This window comes from Schistocerca piceifrons, chromosome X (genome assembly GCF_021461385.2).
Source record: "Schistocerca piceifrons isolate TAMUIC-IGC-003096 chromosome X, iqSchPice1.1, whole genome shotgun sequence".
NCBI lineage: Eukaryota > Metazoa > Arthropoda > Insecta > Orthoptera > Acrididae > Schistocerca > Schistocerca piceifrons.
The window spans coordinates 590,352,459-590,372,254 of record NC_060149.1 but is presented as its reverse complement, the minus strand read 5'-3'; the positions used below and the strand labels follow the sequence as shown (position 1 = coordinate 590,372,254).

General features: G+C 44.2%; 1 protein-coding gene across 1 annotated transcript in view; it reads right to left on the bottom strand.

Annotated features, from left to right (window-relative positions):
- The window catches only part of LOC124721143 (patched domain-containing protein 3-like), a 631,834-nt gene that overhangs the window by 273,776 nt on the left and 338,262 nt on the right, over window positions 1-19,796 (bottom strand). The window contains exon 3 of the mRNA XM_047245962.1: window positions 2,648-2,718. Within this exon, the coding sequence (XP_047101918.1) occupies window positions 2,648-2,718 (71 nt within the window). The remainder of the gene's footprint in view (window positions 1-2,647; window positions 2,719-19,796) is intronic.

Here is a 19,796-nt window from a genome sequence, read left to right as displayed (position 1 = left end):
TAGCTTGCGGCGATGGTGACCTACGTCGACCTGCACCCACATCTTCTTGTTCGTCTTCGTCGTCCCGAAGTTGGAGCCGGGTAAGATTGGTCTGCTGTCTTCTGACGCGGGCGTCATCAAATATCTGCCGCCTTTCTTGACAGTAGTGCACCACATGTCCTGGTCGTCCGCAGTGGAAACACACTGCTTGGTTATCCTGGGTCCTCCAGACGTCAGTCTTCCTTGGTACCCAAACAGGTTCCTCATGCGGCACTGCAGGAACGTAACTTCGCCTGGGTCTCGACTTTTTCACCGTTTTAAAGGGAAATGAAGGACGAGAGACTGGGTTCAATGTCTGTTCCACTTCCTCTCTTATGACCTCTTGAAGCGTCTCGGTTTTTTGCTCGCCGTGCAATCCAAGTGCCTTCTGAACTTCCTCTCTCACTATCTGACGAAGAACACTTGTGAAATCAGTTGCTTCCTCCATCACAGACATCGATACGACATTTGGAAGCCGTTCAGACTTCTTGCGTGTAATTCTTTTTTGATGCATTTTATGAAGTCGTCTACTGTCGAAACTTCCTTCAGGAGTAGGGCTTGATACATGTGCTTAGCAACACCCTTCATTAGATGTGCAACCTTGTCTTCCTTCTTCATTCTAGGATCCACTATTTTACACAGTTCCAAGACGTCTTGAATGTAGGATGCTGTAGTTTCTCATGGACGCTGTGCCCTGCACTTTAATTTATCTTCAGCCTTGCACTTCTGTCGTTGTGTGTCGCCGAAATACTTGCGCAGTTCTGCCTGGAATACTTCCCAGTTTGCGAACTTCTCCTCGTTGTTCTCATACCATTGCTTGGCAGTGCCCTCCAAGGGGAAAAATACGTTAGCCAAACACGCGGTGTCATCCCATTTGTTAAATTTGGCTATATGCCCATATACCTTCAGCCAGTTGTTTGGATCTTGGCAATCGTCACCAGAAAACCCGGAAGGATGTCTCATGTGGTGGCACACAGTTGCTGTCATCGTGACGCCCTCCCCTCTTCTTCTCCTGTCTCCGATAGTTGAATATGGCTCGAACTCGGGTTTCTCGCCAAGTAAACGGTGGCTCTGTCGTGGCTTGATGGGAGCCACTGTGTCGTCGATAATGTGCGCTATCACAAGTTCCAATACCCAGCGCCTCCACCAGAATAATGTCACGTAGAAGAAGGTGTAATCAGATGAATGACGAACACTAACTTTACTTAACGAAGTTTTATTCAGCACTTGCACATACAAGAGTGCGGAGCGAACTGCTTCCGGCCAGAACACATATGGTATACATACAGCTACAGAACATTCCAGTACAATGATTCTTGCCATTTGTAGATACTTGTAGAATGTACTCGAACGGAATATATAAATTAAAATTTTTAAGTTTAGGAGAGTTATGAACTCACGACCCTCCGTGCAACAATCTAGTATCATAATCACTACACTATATTTTAGATCTCAAAGCTCTATATTGTTTGTTGAATTTGTTCGTGGCGGACGTCCGAGGACACCCGTTCAGGTTTTTTTGTTGATCCGTTCACTCAGTTTTTTTTTATTTTAATTTTTTTTTTATTTTTTTTTTTTTATTTTTTTACAGAGGGTAGCTAACCCTCTGCCCGAGCACGATGAGCTACCGTGCCGGCATTACGGTGACTCCGATACTCGGCTTCTACTGCGACAATATTTTATCTACCAATTGAGTCATGTAATTAGCTATGACACACAAATGAGTTGAATTTAGATGTCGTATGGATTCTATTAGTCCTAGGTATTTAACCGGAGGTTAATAGTGCCGGATATCCATGAATACATAAGACAATTGCTGTAGATTAAAATAATGTGGTTAGTGAGATCTAAGCCAACAACCAATTCTACCCTAGGTCCGTGTAACACCATTCACATTTGTCAAATTTAGGAACCTTGATGTCAAGTGTAATTCATAACAATGCTCTAGAAACTACTGTAAGACAATTCTCACCACGTGGAATGGAAAATTGTCTTCTACATCAACATACGCACACCAGAAGCCACCATACGGCGCATGGTGGAGCGTACCACACGGACATCTAGTGCCTCATTGTCTGTTAGCAGCTTCACACACTATTTATGCACTTTCAGTATATACTAATTATGAAAGTACAAGAACATATGATAATGCCTGTCGTTTTCTTGATATTTCCAGTTGTGGCACACAGAAATCATAAACCAGTCTTTCTGTGTTCTCAGTTTATGTCATATACGGTTCACAGTGCATCACATGATATTCATGCGAGTTAGGTGCAATCTTCCCTGCAGTGAAACGGTAGATGTTACGTTCTACATGACAAGTGTAGAGTTTTGTGAACAGTGTTTCAAATATTACTGAGGGAGCACAAAATATATCATGCCCAGAAATCAACCCAATATATGCTGCATTGAGGCTCTTTATTAACTGTGAAGAATGAGAAGTACAAGTATTTTCTTGTCTAGTGGATAAAATACTATTTCATTTTATCTTTAAATGAATGGATAAGAAATAAATGAATAAGAGTAAATAAATAAGTAAGAATGATTTTTGGAATTATGATACACATAATCTAATTATAAAACAGATTTTAACATATATGAATGCAGAAAAGAAAAGTGGCTGACATACCGAGCACACACATCGTACAGCACAATCCCAGACACATTTTTCTCCTTTACTGATGTCTGTAGGTCTGCAATCTGAAAACAGAAGTATTTGGTTCTTTGTTATAAGAATGACTTGAATTATTGTGTAATATTTAGTATCTTCTGTTTCACTTACATTTTACCCCTTCAGTTTATTGTCTATGTTCCTGCCATACGTCTGTCATTTATAACTGCCATAAGCATAATCAGTACTCTGGAACTACATCGTAATTGTAAATAGCTTTCTGTAAGTCAAGACTGTTAAACTAAGATAGGTGGTGCAGTGGTAAGATACGAGACTTGAATTTGGGAGCCCTATAAGACTAGATTTTGTGTGATTTCTGTAGAGCACTTAAGGCACTTAAATAACATGGCCCATGTCCACCTGAATCCGAGCTAGTACTAATGCTCTAAGGACTTCATCAACAATAACATGTTAAACTGTAATCTTTCTTCAAGGCATTTAATGCAAGCTGATTGTAAACTCACTCTATCAGTACTTACCAGTTTTGATTTACAGCAGTGAGCCATAGACATGTAATGTGAAAACCAATCAATAAGAGAGGTTTGGTCAGTGAGTTGCGAAATGGGTTTTACTAGGATGTACTGGAAACAAACAAATGGATCAAGGAGGAAACTTAAGTGGAAAACATTAATTATGACTAATGAAAATAAAATGGAGGTAGGTGCGGCATGCTTTTCTTGATATTTTCAGCTGTGGTACACAGAAATCATAAACCAGTCTTTCTGTTTTTTCAGCCAATGCCGTATATGGTTCACAGCACATCACATCCTAGCCATGAGAGTTAGGCGTAATCTTCCCTGCAGTAAAAAGGTGGATGTTACGTACTACAGGACAAGTGTACAGTTTCTTGAACAGTGTTTCAAATATTATTCAGGGAGCACAAAATACGGGGTGATCAAAAAGTCAATATAAATTTGAAAACTGAATAAATCACGGAATAATGTAGATAGAGAGGCACAGATTGACACACATGCTTGGAATGACATGGGGTTTTATTAGAACAAAAAAGAAAAAAAAAAGTTCAAAAAATGTCCGACAGATGGCGCATCTGATCAGAATAGCAATGATTAGCATAACAAAGTAAGACAAAACAAAGATGATGTTCTTTACAGGAAATGCTCAATATGTCCACCATCATTCCTCAACAATAGCTGTAGTCGAGGAATAATGTTGTGAACAGCACTGTAAAGCACTTCCGGAGTTATGGTGAGGCATTGGCGTCGGATGTTGTCTTTCAGCATCCCTAGAGATGTCGGTCGATCACGATACACTTGCGACTTTAGGTAACCCTAAAGCCAATAATCGCACGGACTGAGGTCTGGGGGACATGGGAGGCCAAGCATGACGAAAGTGGCGGCTGAGCACACGATCGTCACCAAACGACGCGCGCAAGAGATCTTTCACGCGTCTAGCAATATGGGGTGGAGCGCCATCCTGCATAAACATCGTACGCTCCAGCAGGTGTTTATCAGCCAGGCTGGGGATGATGCGATTCTGTAACATATCGGGGTACCTCTCACTCGTCACGGCAGCAGTTACAAAACTAGAATCACGCATTTCCTCGAAGAAAAAAAGGCCCGATAACGGTAGATGGGGTAAATCCAACCCATACCGTGACTTTCTCGTCGTGCAATGAAGTTTCCACGACAGTTCTAGGATTTTCGGTAGCCCAAATTCTGCAGTTGTGGGGGTTGACAGACCCTCGGAGCGTGAAATGAGCTTCGTCGGTCCACAACACGTTACTCAACCAATTGTCATCTTCCGCCATCTTTTGAAACGCCCACACCGCAAATGCCCTCCGCTTCACTAAATCACCAGGTAACAGTTCATGATGCCGATGGATTTTGTACGGATAGCATCGGGGCGTACGCCCAAGTGCCAACCAAACACTAGTGTATGGAGTGCCGGTGCGACGTGCGACTGCACGAGCGCTGATTTCCCCGCGCATAGACGAACCCGCTACAGTCTCCATTTCTTCCTGAACTGTCTCAGTAGCATTACGCCTTGTGCTCGGTCGGCCACTACGGGGTCTATCGTCTAAACAACCCGTGGCTTCGAACTTCGAAATCATTCTCGCCACAGCTGCATTTGTCAACGGATCTTTACCCGTTCGAATCCCCTTCCTATGTTGATAGGATCGTAACGCTGAACTAGCACATTCCCCATTCTGATAACACAGCTTCAATAAAAGCGCGTTTTCAGGTAACGTCAACATGCTGCGACTGCTGGCGCATCTGATTCTCTCTCTCATTACAGCTCCTTTTATACACGATTGTCATGCACAGTCACTGACGTTTTGCTGTCCAGCGCCATCTGTCGGGCATTTTATGAATTTTTTTGTTCTAATAAAACCCCATGTCATTCCAAGCATGTGTGTCAATTTTTACCTCTCTATCTACATTATTCCGTGGTTTATTAAGTTTTCAAATTTATACTGACTTTTTGATCACCCGGTATATAATACACATGGGCCAAGAAAGTTCTGTGCTGTATTGCCAGAGATACCGTAATAAAAGAGTGAAACAACAATGTAGTGTGTACTGGCGTACGCGTTCGCCAGCACACTGGTCGGCACTAGGAAACACTGTATAGCAGGCGCTGAACTAAGCGCGCCTACGATAAGAGAAGACGAAGACATGCCCCCAGGCTACTCGCCGATAATGCCTCCTGGGCAGTGTGCATATAGGTCACCATTGCCGACCGAGCTGCCTCAATCACTCAATCTCTCAACCTCAGTACCTCAGTACGTCGCATCGAGACTCAGTCCTCCACAGTGATAGTCGTCGTCTCATACCTTAGCTAGCTATGAGGGAACGTTAGTCATGGTATATAATTGTGATATGGACACAGACAAGATTCAAGAATTAGTACGTGTCATTTGATTGCTGTTAACCACAGAACTTCAGACTGGACATCTTTGAAGTTATGAAGTCAATTGGTTCCTGTAATAAAGTGTATTTTAACCACGTGCGCATTTTGTGTTGTAGTGAGAGGAAACCGGCCACCCACCTATGATACCACCCTCTCCTCATCCAGCCACGAACCACAGAACATTACCAGAGGCCACAGCCACATCAAGGGGCGACGAGTCTGATATTTAGAGCTACGTCAGATTAGCAAATAAACTTCGAAAATTTAGCATTTTGAAATTTGAATTTAGCTTTTTTTGGCTCTGTCTAACATCTCGCCAATAGCAGCCTGCCTTTTTGATGAAGTTCCTGCAACCACTGCAAACGCTTTTTTTGCCCAGGTGACTTGCACTATTAATGTGTTTTTCTAAATTGTTCTTCTCCCAGTTGAGCTTCTCATTACAAAATCGACACATAAAAGTATTTTTATCGTGAACATAAAAACCTTCTTCTTTGGGATAGCCATTGCATCGCTCCTGCAAACTGACTTTATGCCGACCCGTTTTTAACACACTATTATCACTTCGCAACACTCGCAAAACGTTACATACACGTGTTTACACCATACGGCCGGATCCACACACTGCGACCAACAAACACTGGTGCCAAAGCGTTGGAGTAGAATCCAACTCGCGCATGCTCAGAAGTAACGGTCAAATCTTACTGAAGTCGACTGAAGTAGGCTATATCAAACAAACCTAATGTAAACACACAACCGATGTTGAAGCGTATCAGATTGTGAGGTTACGTCGTGTTTTTAAAAATTTTCGGTTAATGTGGACGGAGAGACGTTTTGTGCAGTTCAGGAGAAATAGGAAATTAGACTGAGCGTGAAATTGTCTACTTCTGCTTTATAATTGAAGAGTAACAGCCATTGCGGTAACTAGAACAGCTGATATCCAGACGTCATTTGTGAAAATCGGTCGAGCAAAATCGCTAAAACAAGGAAACGAAATTCGGTTTTTGTCTTACGGAAAAAATCTTGATTTTAATAGTTTTCGCTGAAATATGCTAATTTTAATGAATTTCGCTGAAATCTGCAAATTTTAATAAATTTCGCTGAAATGCGTTGATTTCGCATTTTATCGCACATTTATAGCATAAACGAATTTCACGTAGCTCTACCGCTATACAAGTTTTGTTTGCTTTTCATGTGTTCTAGGTTTCTGCAGGGGAGTTGTCGTTGCAGTGATTCTATTTGCTCATTTGTTCTTGTTGTTGCATGTATTACAGGAGAGGAGCTGCAGAAGTAATCTATTTCTCTTTTCAGAGGCTTTGCACATTCCTTTTCTATTTGTCTTTTCATATTTTGCTGTAATTTGTTAGCATTAGAATGGCTATCCCGCCTCAGCCGCTGACTGCTCCTACACTGGAACTAAATCAGATTTTTCAGTTTCAGAACCAGCGAATTGCCACATTGCTGTCTACTGTACAGTAATTGCTTGCCACACACGCTGCGTCGGCTGCCCAACAGACCAACCGACCGACCGATCCAACAAGCGCTCGAGTATGTCACCCAGTTACAGACCCACTGTCAAGTCCATCGAATTCAAGGTATTGTGAAATCTCATTATTTCCTGTCCGTAGCACACTGGACTCGCATTCGGGAGGACGACGGTTCAATCCCGCGTCCGGCCATCCTGATTTAGGTTTTCCGTGATTTCCCTAAATCGCTCCAGACAAATGCCGGGATGGTTCTGTTGAAAAGGCACGGCCGATTTCCTTCCCCGTCTTTCCCTAATCCGAAGAGACCGATGACCTCGCTGTCTGGTCTCCTCCACCACAACAACCCAACCCAACCCAACCCTGTCCTTCGCGGGAATACTTGTGTTTCGCTTAATTCAAAAACTCTTGCCTACGTCGTCTCCCGACGCACTCTCCTATGATGGAGAAGTAGGTGCATTAAGCCAGTATTATGAACATCAAGTTCAGGTCGCGGCAGCCATATTTCAGTTCTTTCGCCGGAACAGGCGTACCGTCAGTGGTATACCGACTTACAGGCTCTCACTAGAAAGTGTAAATTGAAGTGTAGTTTTAGCAACTTTTATACTGACATGATGATTCGTGATGTGACCACATACAATGTCTCTGATAACATAATTAGAGAACAGATTCTCAAGCATTCAGATCCTCCGCTCCATCAAGTGTGGAAAATATCAGAACAATTCCATCCGGTGCCACAGCCGCCGATAAATTTGATCAGGTCCCGATTTGTCGCCTCTTGCCCGCGACCGCCCCCCTCAGCCGCCACAACGAACGCTCACAAAGATGCGCAGACAGCCTGGTAAACAATTCGCCAGGCCTGTCATCTAGGCTTGCCCTCGCTGTTTTGCTCGCCATAAGCGGCAAGACTGCCCGTCGCGCAACGTGGCATGTTACTCATGTGAAAAGAAAGGCCATGCCCAGGCAACAACATCAGAACACCAATTCTGCCCGCTCTCGCAACAGCAGGCCTCATGCACGTTCTGTGAATGCAGTGTTTTCAAAACCGATTACAGGTTCTAGCAATAATTCAAGTAAGGTTGTGCCGTCATCTCGCTCCAGTGCAGTGCGACGCATTTCCAACAAATTATTTGTAACAATACAAATTGCTGGCCGTCGTGTTGACTTTCAATGGGACACAGGTGCTTCTGTGACTCTGAGCGCTATGGGACTTAACATCTGAGGTCATCAGTCCTCTAGAACTTAGAACTACTTAAACCTAGCTAACCTAAGGACATCACACACATCCATGCCCGAGGCAAGATTCGAACCTGCGAGCGTAGCGGTCGTGCGGTTCCAGACTGAAGCGCCTAGAACCGCTCGGCCACACCGGCCGGCGGTGCTTCTGTAACTTTGCTTAATCGCACCACATACGAACAGGTAGGGTCACCACGCCTGTCAAAATCTAGCATGCACCTCACTTCACGAAACGGACAGGAAATCCCGATACTTGGACAATGTAGTTTGCCTGCCACAAACCTCACACTAGGGCAGTGAAATGTACTGTGTTGCAATCAAGAGATAGTGAAAATATTTTTGGCTTACGTTCGTTTGAGTTGTTTGGTCTTAGAATCCCAGACAATGTACTTTTAGTGACTGCTTTTAATCCAGAAGACAATGTAGCTAGTTTGCTTAAGGAATTTCCTGAACTCTTTGCTGATGGAATTGGGAAAGCTAATAATTTTGTAGTGCGCATTACCCTGAAAGATAATGAGCAGCCTACGTTTTTCCGGGCTCGGCCCGTTCCCATTGCTTTACGAGGCAATATAGCTACTGAATTAAAAGAATTTCAAGGCAATGGTGTGATTGCTACAATACAAGCTAGCCAGTGGGCAAGTCCTTTGGGTTTGATACCCAAGCCTTCTTGTCATATTCGCATTCGTGTTGACTTCGAAACTACAGTCAATCCACAGACAATAATTGACACTTATCCATTGCCTCTCCCTGAGAAACTTACAGACAGGCTTGGCGCAGGCCGTTACTTTTCTAAGATAGATTTCCGTAATGCTTATTTGCAAATACCACTAGATGAAGAATCACAGGAAGTGTTTGTTGTTAATACACACTCAGGCCTGTTCAGGTATTTACGTTTGCCCTTCGGCAGTGCCTCCACACCCGCCATTTTTCAACGCTACTTGGAACAGCTGCCTGCTCGAGTGCTGTTCTGTTCGAACTACCTTGACGATATTGTCGTCTCAGGTCGCACGCCAGAGGAAAACATTGCCAATTTGCGTATTCTTTTTCGAGTGTTGTCAGAAGCAGGACCCAAGTGCCATCTTGAAAAGTGTGACTTTTTTCAAACTGAACTACAGTGCTTAGGTCATGTCATAAACAGTCAGGATATGCACCCCCTCCAATCTCATTTGCTTGCAATCCGTGACCTGCCTATTCCTCGCAATGTATCTGAACTGTACTCTGTGCTACAGAAGTTGACATACTGCATTCGTTTCACTCCGAACGCTTCACAGATCGCGGCTCCATTGCATTGCTTATGTCGGAAAAATGTGCCTTTCGTGTGAACCAAAGAATGTCACGACGCATTTCAGAAACTGAAAAATGCCTTGCTCAGTGACAGATGTTTAGTACATTTTGATCATGCCAAACCAGTGATTTTGCAAGTAGACGCTTCTTCTTACGGAATCGGCGCTGTGCTTTTGCACAGAATTGGTGCACAAGAGAGACCTATTGCTTTTGCCTCAAGGCTGTTAATTCAAACTCGGTGCGATTATTCACAAACTGAAAAAGAAGCTCTCGCATTTGTGTATGATGTGACAAAATTCCATCACTATCTGTTTGGTCGTACGTTCTATTTAGTGACAGATCATAAGCCTTTGCAGTCCTTGTTTCATCCGTCAAAGTCGGTTCCTACACGTACTGGTTAAAAATTGAAACGTTGGTCTTTGCTTCTATCCCAGAATCAGTACGAAATTCTGTACAGACCTATAGCAATGCTGACGCCCTTTCTCGCCTTCCGATCGGCCCCGACTCTGATTTTGATTCCTCTTACGCATCTTGTTGCCATATCGATGCGCAGGACTTTGAGATGCTCCAATCTTTCCCTTGAATTACAGAAAAATTGCGCAGGTCACGGAAGCGGACCCTGATCTGAAGATTTTGTTGCAATACATTCGCACGTCTTGGCCTCGCTCACTGAACAGTACCTACTCAAAACTCAGTAGTGCGCCGATACTCTGCTCGTCGGCTTAACCTTTCAGTACAACAAGGTGTGATCTTAGTACAATCTGACAGTGGACAATCGCATGTGCTCATCCCACAGTATTGCAAAAGGATGTGTTACAACTGCTTCACCAAGGCCATTGGGGACTTGTTCGCACTAAACAGCGCGCCGGCTCTGTACTTGGCAGGGCTGCGACCCTCACATTGAACAGATGACGTCACAATGTCGCACATGCGCGGACAACCCATCAGCTCCTCCACAGACATCCGCAGCTTGGCCTAAGACTGAATCGCCATGGCAACGAGTGCACATAGACTTTGCAGGACCGTTTAGGATAATTCGTTGGCTCATAGTAGTAGACTTGAACAGTTTTGTGCACGAAACGGCATGCGTCATCGAACAAGTGCTGCGTTTCACCCCTAGTCTTCGTGCGCGCTTTCAACTAACAGATGGCCAAGCTTCGCAACTCCCACACACGGGAACAGGCGCTCCAACTCCTTCTCGCCTGCTATCGCCCCACACACTCGACGGACCATCACCGGCAGAACTCTGCATGGCCGCCGCCAGTGGACGCTGCTTCACTTGCTCCACACACCGCAGCATCCGGCGCCGCCGATGGTCCGCAAGTATCGCTTTGCACCGCATGATCTTGTTCTTTACGGGGTCTTTGGCCGACGTCAGCGCTGGGAGCGAGGCGAGATCCAGAAACGCATCGGTATAATATGTATCTGATTGCAGGTCCCGATGGTATGCAGTGTCGTTACCGGAATCAAATTCTAATTTGTCGTTTGTCCCTTGATTTTGTTGCTTTTCTTCCTCCAGATTCACGGCCCCAAGGGACCATGCAGCCTTCACAGCCGCCGCCACGGCACCCCAGGACGAGCCAATGGGCGTCGCGCCCTCGCCTCCGCCGTCGCCGCTCTCCGACCCGACAGACCTGGACCCGCCATCGCCGTCGCCATCATCGCCCCAGGAGACGCCCTCAGCACTGGACGTGTATCCTGCGCAGTGTTTTCTGGAGGACGTTCCTCTGCTCTCGCAAGCCAGATGGCGGCGTACGGCAGAGAGTACGCCGTCCTGCAGTTACGGCTCCCGGCTCATCTCTACGTCCACCTTCCTACCTCCTGCCCCTTCCCCTCCCCTCTCTCCCCGTTGTCGTTCGCATCTCCAGTACCACGACAACGGTGCGGCGTTACGGGAAAGGGGGAGGGGAGGAATGTGCTTGCGTACGCCTCCGTCAGTACATCGGTCGGCACTAGGAAATATTATATAGGAGGCGCTGAACTAAATGCGTCTAGGACAAGAGAAGACCAAGACACTCATCCAGGCTACACGGCGATAACGTCCCCTGGGCAGCGTGCATATAGACCACCGCCGCCGACCGAGCTGTCTCAATCGCCTAATCTCTCGAACTCACTACGTCGCATCGGACTCAGTTCGCATTGCACCTCCATATGGCGCACCGTGCTCCAGTCCTCCACAGTGATAGTCGTGCCGCGCACCATAGTTAGCTGTGAGGGAACGTTAGTCATTGTATATACACTAAAGAGCCAAAGACACTGATACACCTGCCTAATATCGTGTAGGGTCCCCGCGAGCATGCAGAAGTGCTGCAACACGACGTGGCATGGACTCGACTAATGTCTGAACTAGTACTGAAAGGAACTGAAACCATGAATCCTACAGGGCTGTCCATAAATCCGTAAGAGTACGAGGGGGTGGATATCTCTTACGGATAGCACATTGCAAGGCATTCCTGATATGCTTAAAACGTTCATGTGTGGGGAGTTTGGTGGCCAGCGGAAGTGTTTAAACTAAGAAGAGCGTTCCTGGAGCCACTGTGTAGCAATTCTGAACGTGTAGGGTGCCGCATTGTCCTGCTGGAATTGCCCAAGTTCGTCGGAATGCAAAATGGACATGAATGGATGCAGGTAATCAGACAGGATGCTTACTCACGTGTTACCTGTCAGAATCGTATCTAGACATATCAGGGGTCCCATATCACTTCAAATACACAGGCTCCACACCATTACAGAGCCTCCACCAGCTTGAACAGTCCCCTGCTGACATGCAAGGTACATGTATTCACGAGGTTGTCTCCATACCCGTACATGTCCATCAGCTCGATACAATTTGAAAAGAGACTCGTCCGACCTGGCCATATGTTTTCAGTTATCAACAGTCCAATTACAGTGTTGATGGGTCCAGGCGAGGCGTAAAGCTTTGTGTCATGCAGTCATCAAGGATACATGAGTGGGCCTTTAGCTCCGACAGCCCATATCGATGATGTTCCGTTGAATAGTTCGCACGCTGACACTTGTTGATGGCTCAGCATTGAAATCTGCAGCGATTTGCGGAAGGGTTGCACTTCTGTCACGTTGAATGATTCTCTTCAGTCGTCGTTGGTCCCGTTCTTGCAGGATCTTTTTCTGGCTGCAGCTATGTTGGAGAATTGATATTTTACCAGATTCCTGATATTCACGGTACACTCGTGAAATGGCCGTACGGGAGAAGCCCCACTTCATCGCTTCTTCGGAGATGCTGTGTCCCATCGCTTGTGCGCCTACTATAACACCACATTCAAACTCACTTAAATCTTGATAACCTGGCATTGTAGCAACAGTAACTGATCTAACAACTGCGCCAAACTCTTGTTGTTTTATATAGGCGTTGCCGACCGCAGCTCCGTATTATGCCTGTTTACATACCTCTGTATTTGAATAGGCATGCCAATACCAGTTTCTTTGGCTCTTCACTGTAGTTGTGATATGGACACGGACAAGATTCAAGTATTAGTACATGTCATTTGATTGCTGTTAACCACAGAACTACAGATTGGACATCATTGAAATTAAGTACTCAGTTGGTTCGTGTAATACAGTGTATTTTGACCACGTGTGCATTTTGTGTTGTAGTGGGTGGAAACCGGCCACTCACCTATCATACCACCCTCTCCTCACCCAGCCAGGGACCACAAAACATCACCAGAGGGCACAGCCACAACATAGTGGAGGGTGAATAGATGACATGAGGAAATATATAGTGGCAACATGGGTGCATGTATCTGAAGATCGTAAGGTATGGAGAACAGTGTTGAGGAGGGCTTGCGTAATAGTGGATGTTTAAAGGCCAATGACGAAAAGGATTCCTTAGTTATTTTACTCAGTTTGTTGTATATCTATGCAAACTTTTCAAAAATCTGAAACAGTTCATTTAGATCACTTAGATCATTTAGATCCACTCAACATTTACTTCACATGTTTACATTTGTACTACTGACAGAATGTCTGTTCATTCTTGCATCAAAGAAACGGATTTGTGTAGCAACACCATATTCTGACTGTTTCCTACTCCACCACTTAGTTTTAGATTTTTAGTATAGACTAGTGTCTCTCTGTGTAACTATATTTAGTTTTACAGCAACTTATATCTTTATAGTGTATATGAAAATAACAATACAATACCACATGCCAGATAATGATATATAGGCTAATTTGCCTTTTGAACACAATGGCTACGGCCCAGAAGAAGCTAAGGTCCACAAGGAGCTACTGTGCAGCCCATTATGGGCCCAGAGAGCTCTTCTGGGCCTCAGCTCACACTAGTTCGGATTCAGACAAGGAAAATCAATAGATGATGCAATTAATCAATCTCTAGAAACTGTCAAAAATACACAACACACGTTCGCCATCGCCATCATGATAGATACTGCAGGTGCTTTTGGCAACTACCGGTTGCCTGCAATATTTGTGAGGTTAAGACAACTGGAAGGACCACAGTCTCTGTTTACGAGTCTCTTAGACTATTGTGAGAAGACATTAGTAGAATTCCAAGTTGGCATTACTTAGGGTTGCCCTTAGATGTCCATTTATGGACCCATCTTCTGAGACTATTGAACCTCTCCTGTACCTACTGGATGGGGATAGTAGAACAGATGAAGTTGTCGCATATGCAGACGACCTACTAGTAGCAGTCCCTGCAAACAACAGAGTCCACCTGGAAAAGAAAGCGATTGGCAGACAATCACTATCACACAAACGTGCACCACGAACTAACTCAAGATAGTAGAGACCAAAATAACATACACGTTACTGAAGGATCTACTGAAAAGAGTTCCTTCAGTAAAAATTGAGGACGCAGAGCAATCATTGCATCTATATGGGAGCATACAGTGATGAAAGATTACATTTTCATGAACACATAAAAAAAACTACAGGTTAAGCAGAAAAACCACACAAACTGGTAAGGTTAAAATCAGGGGAATACAGAGTACCTTCACCAGCTACATGAACTGTGCACTACTTGAATGAGTGCCGCGCTGGGTAGCCGCGTGGACTGAGCCGCCTTGTCACGGTCCAAGCGGCTCCTCCCGTCGGGGGTTCGAGTCCTCCCTCGAGCATGGGTGTGGGTGTTGTCCTTAGCTTAACTTAGTTTAAGTTAGTATGTAAGCCTAGGGGCCGATGACCTCGACCGTTTGGTCCCATAAGAATTTATCACAAATTTCCAAATTTCCTTGAATCAGTAATTTGCTTTGCATCCAGCATGTGGGCACAACAATTAACTCTCGTCACAAACAGAACAGCTGTTAGACGAGGGTGAAGGAGTATCCTGCTTACAGTGTCAGGGGCATTCAGCACCACATCAGTGGTAGCACCGTGTGTGGTGATTGGAATATACCTGATTGTTATTACTATCATATAGTGAGCTGCAGTGCATTGCATAAAGATGGCCATACTGAACCAGATAAGTCTGATAACCCGTGTACCTGTAAACAACAAGCATCAGTTTAAACTCTGGTGAACAGAGACCTGGGAAGGTGAATGGGAGGCCAGCGACAAGGGAGGAAGAGTCTATACATTTTCCCCCAATGTCTGAGAGCGGTTGAGACTGAAACTGATCCTGGCTGTGGCATGGTGCACTTCTTAACTGGACATGGGCCATATCTCACTTAAACCATGTGAGTCTAACTCAGACACTAAATTGCCCATGTGGGAATTAGGGAATTCAGAACACACAGTCCTTTTCTGTGGGAACTACAGAAACATCAGAGACGCATCACATATACGCAACATAACCACAGAATGCCAAATATACAGGCCCATTAATAACGTTGATCAGTGGAAGCATCTAAAGAAAATAGCAGACGAAATCTCTAAACCAATTTACAAAGAATATCTAAGCAGTAGGTCATACAGAGGGCACGACAATATGTAGCAAAACCACAGAACCCATAGGATGGAAGAAGAAAGAGGCCAAGCAAGCACGTAAATATTAACTGACTACAAACTACAGACACTTTTGCAACTGAAATATTGCATGTAGATACATCAGGCTTCATAATGATCGGTTACTGTTACCGAAAGATCACTTTAAAATTGTACACAAGTATGAGGTAGTATTCTAGACAGTGCCAGCATATTGTTACCTAAGATAATCTAAACCTGTACATAAATATTAGTTGTAAGTGTATTATACGCAACAATCCTACCACTAAGACGTAACCCAGTATGCCGCGCGGTTAGAGGCACCATATCACGGATTGCGCGACCCCTCCCGCCGGAAGTTTGAATCCTCCCTCAGGTATGAGTGTTTGTATTGTTCTTGGCATAAGTTAGTTTAAGTAGTGTGTAAGTCTAGGGATCGATGACCTCAGCAGTTTGGTCCCTTAGGAATTCACACACATTTGAACATTTTGTAATCAAATATGGTGACTGTGTGTCAATGGCTCGATGAGAAATACTGAGGCATTCACGCCAAAGCATCAAGGTTGTGGCTCTAACGTCTGTCTTATCCTCTGTTTTATTCCTTCTAAATTATCATACAGTTTATTTATATTTCCATATCAAGAAACTATTATTTTATTTTAAATAAGCAAAAAACTGCTTCCATAAGAAAGAAAAAAGAGTAAAAGAAATGGCCAACCTCGACGTGGCAGACACGGGCGAAACATTGGTGGTGGCCAGCTTTGGCTCTTCCAAACTCAGCGAGTAGACGCAGCAGGTAAGAGGCCAAACACGACCCACCACAAGAAATAAATTAAGCCGTGCGAGCAGGAAGTGCAAAACAAATCCGCCTTGACTGCAGGACGTGTCCGGAAACGCCGTCTCAGTCCAGGGGAAATGACATTCAAGAATTTTATTCACTTTTGCAAATATGGTGAAACTCCAGCTGCACTACTGATTGGTGAGAATGAAAATTTGTGCTGGACCCGGATTTCCTGTTTTATGCGAGCAGTCGCCTTAACTGCTTCGTCTATCGGAGCACACTCCACAGGCAGACCCAAACTTTCAAATGTGACCGTTTCGTCTGCATTTTATACTCGCACAGATACTGTGAATTTCATACAGTGAGAAATGTATGATAAAAATCATGGCCTTTTTTAGGCATACATGTCTGAAGGAACAGGCGCTGCTGCAATCATCGGTTGTATGAAAAACAAGAATTTTATTTACATTTGTGAATATGGTGAAACTCGAGGTGCACAACTGATATCTCAAAAGGTTTGGATCTGTCTGGAGACCAGGAAGTAGTTACGGCGACCGCTCGCGTATAGCAGGAGATCGTGTCAAGTGCCTGTCCGGCACAAATTTTCATTGTTACCAATCACTACTGCTGCTGGAGTTTCATCATATTTGCAAATTCGAATAAAATTCCTTTATTTCATACAGCTGACAATCGCAGCAGTGCGTTTACCTTCAGACCTTGCTGAGTACATCAAACCAAAGGGGGGCGCTGAGCACTATGGTACTTAACATCTGAAGTCATCAGTCCCCAAGAACTTAGAACTACTTAAACCTAACTAACCTAAGGACACCACACACATCCATGCCCGAGGCAGGATTCGAACCTGCGACCGTAGCGGTCGCGCGGTTCCAGACTGAAGCGCCTACAACCGCTCGGCCACAATGGCCGGCATCAAACCAACACAGGCATTGCAATATAAGAAACGATATTATTTCTCGCCGAGAGCGTGTCAACTAAGCAAACCAAAGTTACATACCAAACACTGAAGACACATTGCTAAAAGTGCTGTTTAGTAGAATAAAATACAAATATTTCTAGAAATTTATGAAAATTCTGAAATGACTAAAAAGTGTGTACACCAGATTCCAGGAGGGGGTAAGTACTCCTCTTACCTATTCTTCCTCCCCTGATGCCCCCCCCCCCAGCTGCCCCCTTTCCGGACACCTCTGGCCATGAATGGGAAGCAGTAGCTGGGAATGGAATGAGACCGGATTGCAAGGTGTCGCCAGTATTAAAACGAAGAAAAATTCGAAAGGGAACTTAAAGATGGAAGAGAAAATAAAATTTTTGAGGTTTACCGTTGACGTTGTAATTCTGTCAGAGATGGCAAAAGACTGGGAATAACAATTGAACGCAACAGATAGTATCTTGAAAAGAGGTTATAATACGGACGTGAACAAAAGCAAAACAAGGGGAATTGAATGTGGTGGAATTAAATCAGACGATGCTGACGCAATTATATTAGAAAATGAGACACTGAAAGCAGTTGGCCAGTTTTGCTATTTGGGTAGCAAAATAACTGATGATGGGCAAAGTAGCGAGGATATAAAATGCAGACTCGTAGTGGCAAGAAAATCTGTTCTGAAAAAGGGTAATATGTTAACATCTAACATAAATTAAAGTGTTACGAAGTCGTTTATGAAAGTAGATGTCTGGAGTGTAGCCTTGAACGGAGAGTTACACATGGACGAACAGCGGCACAGACAAGAAGAGAATAGCAGCTTCTGAAATGTGGCGTTACTGGATAACACTGAAGTTTAGATGGCTAATTAAAGAAGAGCTACTACATCTAATCGGGGAGAAAATAGCTATATGGCACAACTTGACTATAAGATGGGATAGGCTGAGGCATCGACGAGTAGCTAATTTGATAATGGAAGGACGTGTGCCAGGTCAGAACTCTAGATGAAGACCAAGGCTTAGCTCAGTGAACAGTTTCAGGTGGATGTAGGTTGCGAAACGGATTTATCGATGTACGTTTTTGTGACTGCTTATTGCGTATTTTACGGGGTTTTAATTATTATAATTGTCTCATGGGTACACTGAAACAACCAGTCCAAAATTATAGAGCTAAATGTTTCAAATGCCTCTAAGCACTATGGGACTTAACATCTGAGGTCATCAGTCCCCTAGACTTAGAACTACTTAAGCCTAAGGACACCACGCACATCCATGCCCGAGGCAGGATTCGAACCTGCAACCGTAGTAGCAGCGCGATTCCGGACTGAAGCGCCTAGAACTGCTCGTCCATAGCGGCCGGCTATAGAGCTAACTTTCCACTGAAGGCCTCATTTTGTCTTCCGGAAATAAAAACAAGTAAATTAAAATACGGATCTCTGTTGCATATTAACGGCAAAATCTGAACAAGTACAGTGGACAACAGGCGTCTGCTTCTCTAGTTAACAAACTAGATTCTAAGTAAACAAAATAAACCCAGCCAAACTCAGATTTTCTCTCTCTCTCTCTCTCTCTCTCTCTCTCTCCCTCTCTCATCGACCATAATTAGTGCTACTTCTTTCACAGGAATTCAATGAGAAATTTATAAATGTCTACATTAACGGTTTCGATGAGTAACTCTTGTTTCATTTTAATAAGCTCCGTAAGTATCACGGCTGTGTTAAAACAGATTGTCGCGGGAGGAAAAGCTAATTCATATCGGATGCAAGACTCAGTACTTCTGCGATTAATTAAAAATTTAGTATCTTAGAAGCAATCAGTTTTCCGGTGTTCTCAAACAGCTCTTCTGTGTTGCAAATATCGCTGAGGACAAAATACACTAAATAAATAAGAAATTCATATGCAAGAAGAGTAATTAATTCCTTTTCCCTTATATGATGTCAGTTTATTTTATTTTTTTTGGTGTAAGTTACTCGTTCGGCTGCAGAATAGTTTGACACAAATCCCCTCTCCAACACGAGCGAAACACCGAACGAGTTGCCACAGTGTTTAAAGCACTGTACTCGCTTTCGGAAGGGCTGGTATCCAAATCGACTATGGCCATCTCGATTACGTTTCCCACAGTTTTGATGATTCCTTTAGATGGGTTGCTGTCAATTTCCAGCTTTATTACTGTCCAGCTAATTAATGAATATGTATAGCGTGTTACGAAATAGTAGGAGGGAAGAACGGACAAATGCAGATCATAAAAAAATATTTCCTTTTGCGTATGTTTCGCTACTGTGACCCTCTCCTTATAAGAACTATTTTTAAAACAAACAGTAAATTAGCTCTCCAGACTATTCTGTGTTTGCGTTGTTATTGGCCATCTTATGCATCACGTGAAAATGGCTCTGAGCACTATGGAACTTAACATCTGAGGTCATCAGTCCCGTAGACTTAGATCTATTTAAACCTAACCCGAGGCATGATTCGAACCTGCGACTGTAGCAGCAGCGCGGTTCCGGACTTAAGCACCTAGAACCGATCGGCCACAACGACCGGCTGCATCACGTATGTGACGGAGTAACGATGTCTGATTGTTCCCTCACTCGATTGTTCGTCAGCTATTTCACAA